Raw genomic sequence first — 12,500 nt, 5'->3', positions numbered from 1 at the left:
GGGGATGTGTCTTTTTCGGAAGGGCATGAAAAGCTATAGGCCTAGGCCTACATAAGTATCTTGAAAATAATGTCTTTTTTTTTTTAATCCACCACAACCTATCAGCTTATGTTTGCACATAAATACGTATAACTAATACTATTCAACATTGTGCTTTCTTTTTCTCTCATCTTGCTTTAGAATATTGCTCCAACTCACCATTGTCATACGCATGTAACAACCAACATTGGCCATGCGACTTCTTAACAAGGCTTCGAACCTGCGGGTTTAACGGGAGACTCCTGTAACATCATCCGAAAACAACAGAAGCAAGTTTCAAATCTGCTTTGAATCTCACTCATGTTCCCAATCTGAAGTAGGGATAGTCAACACTGCATTGACTTTGTTGTTGCCAGTGTCAGTTATAGATTATATGTAGGATTTTCCTTTTGCTGCTTATCTCTGGATATGATGTCAACTTGTTGAGTGTCCCTTTAAACAAACCGCAACCAAGCTTCAAAATTCAGTTTAATGAGTTAATTACAACTTGTATATAGATAGAAGGAATATAAATAACAACAACAATGATTCCATACATCTAAAGTCCACTCGTTGGCCCACTTTGTACAGCTCTGCAGGAACGCAGAAAAACATTACCTTACGGTTATGTTCTCTCTACAAGTTATTTGTAATCGAAATATTATGAACGGGTTCAACTGTTTTGTAAGGCAGATATGTATTGCATTGGCTGTAGGTCGCTAACGTTGTTAAACATACAGTATATGGTTGAGCTCACTCCTGCTGTGTGTGAGCCATACAAACTAGGCCTCTTTCCATAAAAAATATTGACTTTTTAAAATGTGAAATGTAAAAGCAAGGTTTTATCTTACAAAGCCAACTGTCGTCGTTCATATCCAAAGACTACAATGTAAATGTACCACGGATGGATACTCACAAGGAGCGTATGCGCACACAATGGACACTAGGGGGCGGTATACACAACCCATTTATCACATGGGGGCCAACAAACGGGTTTTCTCTGCCACTCATCTGGTCAGAAAAACTACCACCAGCTACAGACAACAAAGATATAAGACTATAGACAGAGACTAGAAGGTCGTTATTGTCCTCATTGTCCAATCGGAAGACTTGAGCAGCAAAAGTTTACAGTCCTCGACTAAAAAATGACTTAAATGCTGTAAAAAAAAAAAAAAGATAGAAGAAATGTTGATACATGTGTGAAGATTACACAGATCTATATTGCAGCAAAACGGTGAGAAAAAAAGTGTTAGTGGCAACAAAGAACAGCTTTCTGTGCATTTTAGTACCGGCTGATGAACGGTGAAGCTCACTTGTCTATTTAGTACCGTATGGCAAATTAGTTTCCGGTGTTTATGTCCCTGTGTTAGAGTCACAGTCATCTATAACATTTTTGCATATATATATTCATAGATCACAAAAAACAAACATATGCAACAACAGTGGAAAAAAGTAGAAGTACAGTTGAAAATACAAATAATAGTTTCACTCATAAATATCATGCTAATATATACCATTGGCCCATAAACATGGGTTGTCATACTAAGAAGGAAGTGTTCTAGGATTCGCGGAGAAGAGAAGGGTCTTGTCAAGCCATCATCACCCCCCACCCCCCCACCCCCCCATCTGTCCTCACACACTCCTCTCCTCCTCCTCCTGCTCCTTGTCCTGCTAACGCTTAGAAGGAGTCTCATGTCCTCCTCACATGTGGGATGGGAGGTATAACAGAGGGCTGTGGGTCGCCGATAATAGCTAAGACTTTTAAGACTTCTAGTAAGAACGAGTGTCTTTTTTGTAAATACAGTTATTGGCTCCTGCTTATGTTTTTGTTGTTTTTGAGATTTTGTCCCCATACAATGTGAAATGAATATGCATTCAATTGTCAACGGTCAAATGTGAGCAACACAGGGGGATCGCTTATTGGTGTGATAGGACTACAAGTGATTTCTTTGTGTTTTTGTTGGTGTGCTATCAAAATGTTATTGCCATTGGAAAACGTCTGTTCTGACTCGTGCAATTCCGATTGACTTTCGGTATGACTTTCTTCTTCAACTGCTCGTGATGTAGACGAATAGAGCAGAAACAGCCCTCATTAGTACCATCGCATGGGCCAAAACCCTCTCCCAGCCGAGTGGAAAATGGAAAGCCGTTCTGTTGTTTTGGTTTCATTTCACTAGAATATCCGTCGCATGAAGAAACACTCGCAACTTGCAGCAGGGTCTGCACAAGATGCTCATTTGCCAATTTTTTTGCATTTTTTAAGTGTGTGCGTGAGCTGGCGACAATCTGCGATCTCCGATCCTTTTCCAGTACATCCCATGTGGAGTGTTTGAGTGTTTGGAGTGCTAGCTCGGTTCATAGTCCAGGACCGCTGCCGCTAGTGGCCGGCTGGTCCACCGGGTTCGGCCCGTTTCCACTGTGGTTCCAACAGACCCCACCCTGCGGCTGAGCACAGTGTGTCCATGGGAGTGTTTTGGGGGGGGGGGGGTCATATTTTCCGCAGGATGCAGTAGTGGGTCAGAGGAAAAAGAAAAAAGAGTGAAAGACAAAGTTTTCCCCAGCGAGTTCGATTTGTTAGAACGTTTTCCCGAGAAACGCTCTCCACAGCAAAGCGGCCGGGGGGGGTGGGCGTGGGGGGGGGGGTGGGGGGAGAGCGAGTGTCTGTAACAAAATGTGCCCCTAGAGAAAGAGTTGAGGAGGATGGGTGTCCTCCTTTGTTTTACAGCTTACTGAGTCATATTCACAGAGCGAGCCACATGCAGAACCAGGGGCAATGTGTGTGTGTTTGGGGGGGGGGGATGCATGCATAATTTGCCAGAGGTGCGAGAGGTTGTCTGGTAGAGGAGTTGGTGGATGGGCGGGGCTGAGGGGAGGGTACCATATAGTTAGGGGACGTCCATAGCTAAATATACAAGTCGGTCTTTGTATGTACGTGCACGTAAATATGCGTGCCAATGTGTGTTTGTTGTTTGTGCATGTGTGTGTGTGTGTGTGTGTGTGTGTTTGTGTGTACTGTGCATGTGCAGGTGTATTTCGACCCATCCATGATGATTTGGTCTCTTTCCATGTCTTTCTAACATTTTGTTTTTGTTTGTATCTTTCTTCTGCTAAACCGTGGTCTCTCTCTCTCTCTCTCTCTCTCCGCCATGGACCGTCTCTCCTTCCCGCTTATTCCCCGGCGCTGCGCGGGGCCCGCGGGTTCTGCTTCCCGTCGTGGGTTCGCCGGTTCCTCCCCTTCCTGATGTCCTGGAGGTGCTTCCACTTCTTGTTGGGCGGCCTGTTGACCGGGGCAACGGGCGGGGCTTGTTTTACCGCGGCCTTCTCCGATAGGTCGCTTGCCGCCTTGCGCGCCCAAACTTGCTCGCATATCTGGTCAACGGTGCTCAGGTTGGGGTGGTCCACCAGCTGCATGAAGTCCCGGTACCACAGCTTTTGATTGGTGGACGAGGGCCCGCCCCCGCTGCGGGGCTCCAATCGGACGGGGGAGTCGGAGGGCAGGTTGGAGATGGAGGTGGAGGAGGAGCTGGAGGGGACCACTTCTAGCGTGATGCCCAGCAGGGTTTGAGTGAAGCCGTGCTCCATGGCGTGGCATTGGTAGACGCCGACGTCTTTCTTCAAGACCCGGCGAATCAGAAGGCCCCTGTCCGTCTGAAGGACCCGGTCGTCCAGACGCACCTGAGGAGACAGGACAAATAGATTCAAACAACGAAGACATGATGATGATAATACATTGAGAGACATCTCAGCAGGATGGTCCAGCTATGTCCTATAAAGCCTCTTCCCAGCCCCCTCCCATCTCTGCTCACCTCTTCCCGAGTCTGCTGTGGGTTCTTCTGGAAGGTCCAGGTGACTCTGGCCTGCAGGGATTTGGGGATACACTCCAGGAATGTGCTGCTGCTCTCCACTCCGTACAGTTTCCGCTCGATCACGCGATGCTTGTGGTGGTCTGCAGGGGGCAGCGAAAAAACACACCTGTCTCATGAACACACTCGTGTATCACAGAGGGACATTGAGACATTGAGACATTCATCAGTCTTAGAATATAACCATTGAAGGTTATTTAAATATTTAAGGGAATGTGAGTGTGAACTTTGAATCGTTTTTTGTTTCAAAGGGCATTGATGATGTAGTCATTGTGAATGGGCTATTTCCCACTTTAACTTCAACTAGTACCCTTTCCTTTAAATGTTTGACCTCTGGCCCACCTTCATTGAAGAGTGCTGCTAAACACTGGTCTCTCCAATTCAGAATGGAGTTCCGCTTGTGTAGATTCAGTTATATTCATTCATAGTTTTGGTAGATTAAGTCGTATTCAGTTAGAGCGAGTGGGAGTTCAACATGCTTCCACGGCTAGCGCAAAACAAGACACAAGAAACCATTGGCTCTCTGTTTGCGACCTCACATGACCCTAGGAAGAGGCCGCGGCCGGTCTGAGACACAGTCCGTCATTGATGAAGTGCGGCAATATGAGGTTCCATACATTCTGTGCCATGAATCTCCACCATGAATATTAGTGAGAAATAATAATTAATTATAATTATCATACTTGCTCAAACAATGATGAATGTGCAGAAAGGCCACTGTACCCTGTGTTTTCTAAGAGGAGGGCATTTAGTTAATGTTTATATTTCATGCACTTTATTTTTATTACCACAGACGTTTTTTGCAAACGAATATATTTGACCGATACCACATAACAGCAGTGGTTGACCCCAAACGTTTTTCTCTCACTCCCCTCACTTAGATCATTTCTGTGACCTTTACCAGTTTCACATAGGCTGGCTCAGATGCCACAGGCTATAATCCGATAAGTCACCAATTCATTCCGAATCGAGTGATTAGCTTCTTGCGGTTCTGTGCCCGAGCAACCATTAGGCAAATAAAGCTGCTATTGTGGGCCGGGATGGTCAGAGGTGACCGGGGGTACTAGGGTCTCTGAGGTTCAGGGTCGCTGAGGTTCAAGGTTTAGGGCATTCAATAGCAGCTCTCACCTCCAGAACACAGAGTGTTGGGGTCTCCATTCCTCACGTCCTGCCGACGGAAACGCCTGAAAGAAATAAACATGGTTTATCATCATGATGTCGTGCTGACATCACTTCATCAATGTCTAGACTAGAGAGAGTCAGTAGGGTCGTACTGGGGTCACTGTATCTCTACCTCCGAGTCATTTCACATCTCTGATCTCATTCAACAAAGCTGTCTAGCTTAGCAAATGGGTCGCGTAAGCCTCCCTCGGTTCTATTTATTAATAATCAGAATATTTAACTTATTTTCCGAATGCATGAAAATACGGATCATCATTGGATTGAGTAAATGTAACCTTTCCTCAATCCTTTCCTCATTGCTAGATCTACGGGACGTTAAACTGTATTCATCGCTTCGCGTTGATCTATTAATATATCTTTTTAATCCGTTCGAGTGATTAAAATAAATCTCATGGGGATGTGACCGGAGCATAACTCTGCTATAGTATAACGAATGGATATCTCAGGATATGAGACAACACAACGCACACGCGTCTGTTATGGCCCTATCCAGAGCCTCACCTCTTGGTGTTGGGCAGGTAGCGCGTGCAGGAGCTGCCGTCCCAGGCGCAGTAGGGGTCTCGGGCCAGGCAGCACTCGGCGCACGCCTTCCCGTACACACTGCAGCGGTGGAGGGGCACCTGGGCGATGCCCGTGTCCGAGCCCACGTACAGCTGTTGCTGTTGGACAAACAGAGGCCGGCGGTCATGAGGCAACATGGGGAAGGGTGGTCAGGTCAGGTCTGAGGTATTCATGGGATTATAGTTAATTTCACTGCATTGATTGGTTCAATGGATAAGGAGGTGTTGATTGAGCTATATTTATTATCAGTATTTTTATATTATCAGTAATTGTATATTTATGATTATTTATTCTTATATTGAATTATAGACATACCCGTTTGGAGGAGATCTGCATGTTGATGATGGATGAGGCATCCTGAGAGGGGGAGAGAATCAAACGGCTGTTGTTATGAAGTGTCGATGTTATACATAGACAGGGCATGGTTGCGGGGTGTATCATGTGCTTTGGGCAGTATCATGTGGTGATATCATGGGATATTAGAACAGTGGTGTCCAGCGGCTGTACCTTGAAGACCTCCAGCTCCTCCAGAAGCAGGTCCTCCATGTTGTTCCAGCGCTCCTTGGGAACACTGATTACCTTCAGAACCGTCCCTTTGTCTGCAAACAGGACAGAAGATGATTGGTCGATCGATTTTACATTTTTTACGATCGATACTATATCAGTTACCATCAGTTGCATGTTACAGTGAATTTGAAAGACATTATGGTTGTTTATTTTTCTATGATAAAAAAGTATTTTTTGATCATCATCCCTTAGGTTTTTTTAATTATATATTTTTGGAAAATGTAATGTTTCATGTCTTTTTAGTTTGCATTAAACTGTTGATTGCCTATTTTTTCATGAAAAAAGAAAGAAAAACATCCCCCCCCTCCGGTTTTCTGACAAATCGCACCCTGAGAGTAACATAAAAGTCTATTCTATTCTATTCTAGACACAGCGTTGCGTTCACCGCGCCTGCGTCGTGCGTACCCGTGCCGATGAACATGACGTCGTACTGGCCGTCGGCGGCGTTGACCCGGTCCACGGCCACCTGGGTGAAGCTGTACTCCACGTTGGTGCGAAGGAAGACGGGCCGGCGGTTCAGCGGGTACACCGGGTTGAACATGAGCGGGTGGTGCCGCGCAAACTGGATCACGTCGTCAGGAAAACCCTTGGTGGAGTCGAAGCTGCCGAACGTCTTGCTGGGACACTGGTGGGGGGGTTTGGGGGGGCGGGGGGAGGAGAGTTCATTAAGGGAGCTTATGTATGCTAAGGTCTCTGGAAAGTTGGACGGAGAAGACGTCGTTATGCTGCAGACTATTCATTCGTTTTGAATAATTGTTGACCTTTTTCCTTCCTAGCTGCCATGTTATTATTTTCTTTTCAAGAGTTATACCTTTTGCCACGTTTTTTCTCTTTACCTCTAAATGGATTTTAATGCGCGTAAGGCTCAACGTAACTGAACGGAGCCATTGTGAACGGGCTTGTAACTGTCCTACTGTTCACACTGCTGTCTGACGATATCTGTTGCATTTCTTAGCCAACCCAGCTATACTAAACTCTTGGGTAATGCTGGTTTTCATTGGCTCAGCGATGTCTGCCCACTCAGCTTCTTAGGCAAAAGCCCTGCAATTCAGCAGAGGATAATCCCTGTTTTTGGATCTCTCCTAAAGGTGTGTCTATTTCCTGTTCCATCCACAAGTTCCTTTGTGTGAACATCTGAGGACTTGAAATCTGAAGATGGTGAAAGGTCCCCAGATGACCCTATAAGAATGTGTGTGTGTATGTGTGTGTGTGTGTGTGTGCGTGTGTGTATGTATGTGTATGCAAGTGCATGTGTGTGTGTGTGTGTGTGTGTGTGTGCACGTGCGTGCGTGTGTGCGTGTGTGTATGTGTATATGTGTGTTGCTTTGACTTAAACTGTAATAATAAAGGACCACTTAAACGATTGTAAGAAACACACATGTAAGTGCCGCATTAGGCTGCACTGGCACTTCAGGAATGAGGGTGCCCACCATATTATATTTCTAATAGGCCTACGATTAGCACAGCTGACTAGCCATTCAAAGTATTGCCCAAATCCAACATAATCCATTTATATTGGCCAGACATACAGTATACTGTAATGCTACTATGGGTAGGGCCAAATGTTGCAAGTGGGAGATTTACTTGTTTAGTTATTTCTTTCTGAGGATGATACTACTAGTTAGGGTTAGAGTTAACCTTCCAGTTCTTTGTTAGTTACATTTGTTTCAGTTCTTTGTAAGTCAAAAATGATAGTTAACTTGTCCCTCTGAATGACTCTTAAAGTCAGTTTTCATTTTGTTTTGCTCCCATAATTATACTACATAAATTATTTGTAATTTGGATCCCATTAGTATCATTCAACTTGGAAAAGCCTGGCAAAGTGTGGCATTCACACTGTTAGCTACTACTGCTGATCTTTAGCTCTATGATCAGGCAGTGGTTTCTCGGTTCACTGTGGTTGGACAGCTTTAAGGGATAACACCAGGGCTCCCTCTGCCAGGACAAGAAGAAAACCAAGTAAAACCCAAATCTTGCTGACGCTGCAAGCATGTGCTTCCAAATTCCCTGAGACCAAATATTACAGGGATTGGGAGGGATTGTCTGGAGGATTTGACCGAAATGACGCCACACAAGAGCCCTGCAGCTCTATGGTGTAGGAGCAAAGGGTTACAAGGCTTATGTATAGAAACATACCATATCTTAGATTTGATCAATTAATACTGCAACGCATACCACGTCCCAAGAACGATTCAGCATTTGGAGATTTTAAAAATAATGAATGGACGATGCAACAAAAACAAGCAAAAAATTATGATGTTAATTTGGATTGACTTTGGCAACAATAACTTAAATACGTTTATTTTGCCGTGTCAACGTCACAATGTCACGCCGAACCAATACGATATCCTCGGCTCTATTCCATCGTTGTCCCCCGGTCACGCCACATGAAAGCGGGGCAACATACCATGCCGGGGCGCGGGTAGGGGACCTTGCCCTGGAACGGGACCCACTGGTAGTTAGGTCCCTCTTTGTGAGCGAAGGGGCCCAGGAAAGCCCTCCGGATGTCGTTCATGGTGTAGATACACACCGCCGAGCCTTTGAATACACTGCTGCTGGCGGAGAGAGAGAGGGGGGGGCGGGTCAATATAACACGTGTTGCATTCCCTTTCACTCAAATCATGATCACAGAGTCAACCGGAATTTGGCCGCCTCATCCCTGCATCTACCTCTCTCACCCTGTCTCTCTCTTTCATCCTCTCACACACACACACACACACACACACACACACACACACACACACACACACACACACACACACACACACACACACACACACACACACTCACACACACACACACACACACACACACACACACACACACACACACACACACTCACACACACACACACACACACACACACACACACACACACACACACACACACACACACACACACACACACACACACAGACACACACACACACACACACACACACACACACACACACAAATATGCATCTACACATTTGTTCACAACACTCAACAACCAAACATTGAAGCTAATTAATCATCAGCTTCTCTCTACTTGTGTTGTCACACTTTTTTCATGTCTGTACATGCAAACAAAGGACCAGATAATGGACTGGAACAAAGAAAAAAAACCTTCCCCCCCCCATCCCACCCTCTCTCTGACCTGGAAGTAGAGAAGACCGTGTAGACCAAAGGATTCTTCCTGTCTCGCGTCTGCAACAGAAACACATCACCTGGAACACACACACATGCACAGAGGTCAGAGGCGACAACTCTCGGGGTCAAAGGTCGGCAGCAAGATAAACACGTCCCTGAGGCCGTGTCTCCGGTCGCTGTAGAGAAGCCTTTCTCTGATAACCAGGAGGTCACAGCAGACTGACCTACAGGACTACAGGCAGTGTAGCCGACAGCGTAATGACCTCAACTCAAGTTAATGTAATTAGACGGATTAAACATAATTGGAACGTACTGATGGACTAGGAGGTGGACCTGGCGCAGCAATAAAATGATTCATGAAAATGTTACTAGAGATCAGGTGATTATGGCTACCATTCTATCAATGTGCTTTTATTGCTAACTCCTAGCAGCAAAGGTACTAGTCATCATAAAAGGTAGTTTTAATAGGACACAATTCCAACCCCCCCTGTGTATTTGTTTGTTTAATTCATGGATAATTCATTGATAGATCTACTGGACCTTAGACTGTATTCATCACTTTGAAGATATATCGCTTTATTTATCGTTCACTAAATTTGAGTAATGAATGCATTACGCTGCTGGAAGAATGGATATCTCAGACTTTGGTGTATCCTACTCTCTGAGACGGAAAATTACACCAACCTAAATACTTACAGAAGGTTTCTCTTGCTGTGGAAAAATATAGTTTTTCTCACCGCAGAAAGAGGGAGATGCATTCCCACGCTAAGGTCAACATATATATGTAGCGGCTGGAGACGTTCCATCACTTAATATCAGTATAGATATGCTCCCTGCTGGCCTTATTAGGAGATCTGTTACCGGACATAACTTGAACAAGCAGGAAGACATTTTGGGGCCAGTCCTTTTGGGAATGTATGGCTCTTCTCTTATGTTATCTTCCACAATGTAAGACTAATGTTCCCAATGTTGTATTGAATAATCTTTATCCTTTTTTAAACATGTACCAATAAAAAGATACAAAATCTTGAGGAAACAAGTTCGTGTCATTTATGAAAATGTTCTATTATAACATTTTACATTTTATTCTTCTCTAATGACCTCCCCTCCCCTTCTCTTTCTCCTTCTCCTCCCCTCCTCCTCCTCCCCTCCTCCTCCTTCTCCTCCCCTCCTTCTCCTCCTCCCCTCTCCTCTTATCTCATCCCCTTTCCTCTTCCTCACCTCCTCCTCTCCTCCCCTCCCCTCCTCCCCTCCTCCTCTCCCCTCCTCACCCTGCGCTCCCCCCTCTCCTCCCCCTCTCCTCCCCTCTCCTCCCCTCTCCTCCTCCCCTCTCCTCCTCCCCTCACCTCTTCCTCCCCTCCTCCTCTCCTCCCCTCTCCTCCCCTCTCCTCTTATCTCATCCCCTTTCCTCTTCCTCACCTCCTCCTCTCCTCCCCTCCCCTCCTCCCCTCCTCCTCTCCCCTCCTCACCCTGCGCTCCCCCCTCTCCTCCCCCTCTCCTCCCCCTCTCCTCCCCTCTCCTCCTCCCCTCTCCTCCTCCCCTCACCTCTTCCTCCCCTCCTCCTCTCCTCCCATCTCCTCTGTAATTTAATTAAGGAGCAGAACTTACGCAATTCATCGAAGTAGGTGTCGCTGCCGTCGGCTCCGGGGACTGAGCAGATGAGCCGCGTCTTCAGGAAGGTGGTCCACTTGTTCACCAGACTGCGCTGGCCGCCCATGTCATTCTGGGAACAAATGACGTGAAAACATGAAACACCGTGAAGCCGACAATGAAGCATTACTGTCGTTGTATTGTTCCCACGCGAATACGTTCAGACGTTCAAATACGTACAACATGAACTAATTAAACGCGTTATTGCAAACAGAATGTATTCAAAGCGTCGCTGACACATGATGAGGCAGAGAAAAATCAAAGCATACAGTCACAATTGGATTTTCTTAAAGCTAGGGTAGGCAAATTGCAGAAACAAGGCAGCGTAAGATAGATTTTGAAAGTATCCAAGCGATAAAATTCCACCTCTCCCTTAATGCCTCCCTCCAAAGTAGAGTGTTATTTCATGTTTTTATCAGTACAAGTGATTTATTGAACACTGTCAGGCTGTGAAGATAATCTAAAATACTATGACACAGAAATCGCAATAAATCGCCTACACAAGCTTTAAAACAACCCCCGCTGCACCCCCCGCTGCTACGAGTGCATCGTAGCTCTGCGAGTCAGACAGATGGGGATAGCAGATCCTCTAGGCATGAGTGTAGCGTGTGTAGAAGCCCCCTCTCACCCTGCACAGCTGTCCGATGCGGGAGTAGCTGGACTTGCCCAGGCCCTGCGCCTCCACCGCCGTCTCCCGGAAGAAGAAGAAGATCTTGTCATCGTCCGGGTTCTCGCTTTCAGGCACCCAGAAGGACCCCACGAACTTTGGCTCTGAGGTGAAGGAGAGAGGAGAGAGGAGACAGGAGGTGACCCATACGTCACGTGACAAGGAGTGACATGTATATTATAGATTCCTTGCATTGAAATACTGGTAAAGGCAACCGCTGAAACAGAATAAAGTAAACTTTTGAATCGTTGATTTTTTATCTAAACCAAAGCGAGGTCTATACTTGTATACTGTGTATACTTGTATACTGTGTATACAAGTATAGTTTCAAACCGCAGATTATCCATTAGACTACTCTAACCTGGCACACACAAGACCCAAATAGTAAATACATACGTGCATGCATACGCACACACAAAGCCCCTCACTCACTCACTCACTCCCTCCCTCTCACACATACCATTGAGCCAGCGTGAGTCATGCTGCTCCGTGCGAATAGACGGCCGTTTCCCCAGACTCCTGAAGATGGTGAAGTCCCGCCCCATCAGGTCGGTGGCCACGCCCGCATACAGCTCATCGCCTAGGAGACGGGAAAGAAGGCGGGGCTTATGAAGGTGGATTGGTATCTTGCCTTCAATGTAAATAACCCAAAAAACGACTTCCTCCGCTAGCATTCCAATACAAGATGGAGGTGGTCATTGGGAGTTAGTAATGCTGTTTTGGTAATTTGTCTATTTATTAATAGTAATTGGTCATTATGGGGAAACATGGTTGTGTTTGAAACTACCACTGTGTTCCTCATATGAGGTATTGCAAACAAAACTATCAATAGCCTAGATCACAGTACATTTACGTGGATT

At 45.8% G+C, this 12,500-nt stretch overlaps 1 protein-coding gene across 4 annotated transcripts in view; it reads right to left on the bottom strand.

The window, feature by feature from the left end:
* Positions 1-11: 11 nt before the first annotated feature.
* Positions 12-12,500, bottom strand: part of sema3b (sema domain, immunoglobulin domain (Ig), short basic domain, secreted, (semaphorin) 3B) — a 49,150-nt gene continuing 36,661 nt past the window's right edge. For all 4 annotated transcript variants that reach the window (XM_060051078.1, XM_060051075.1, XM_060051077.1 and 1 more), the window contains 12 exons: positions 12,101-12,220; positions 11,602-11,744; positions 10,932-11,046; positions 9,331-9,400; positions 8,599-8,743; positions 6,597-6,816; positions 6,132-6,223; positions 5,940-5,981; positions 5,565-5,722; positions 5,010-5,065; positions 3,825-3,964; positions 12-3,693 (listed from right to left, as the gene is read on the bottom strand). In XM_060051078.1, the coding sequence (XP_059907061.1) occupies positions 3,187-3,693; positions 3,825-3,964; positions 5,010-5,065; positions 5,565-5,722; positions 5,940-5,981; positions 6,132-6,223; positions 6,597-6,816; positions 8,599-8,743; positions 9,331-9,400; positions 10,932-11,046; positions 11,602-11,744; positions 12,101-12,220 (1,808 nt within the window). In that variant the 3' untranslated portion in view covers positions 12-3,186. The remainder of the gene's footprint in view (positions 3,694-3,824; positions 3,965-5,009; positions 5,066-5,564; positions 5,723-5,939; positions 5,982-6,131; positions 6,224-6,596; positions 6,817-8,598; positions 8,744-9,330; positions 9,401-10,931; positions 11,047-11,601; positions 11,745-12,100; positions 12,221-12,500) is intronic.

This window comes from Gadus macrocephalus, chromosome 1, assembly GCF_031168955.1.
Source record: "Gadus macrocephalus chromosome 1, ASM3116895v1".
In the NCBI taxonomy this organism is placed as follows: Eukaryota; Metazoa; Chordata; class Actinopteri; order Gadiformes; family Gadidae; genus Gadus; species Gadus macrocephalus.
The sequence above is the reverse complement of the archived record's forward strand: the minus strand, read 5'-3'. Positions and strand labels throughout refer to the sequence as shown.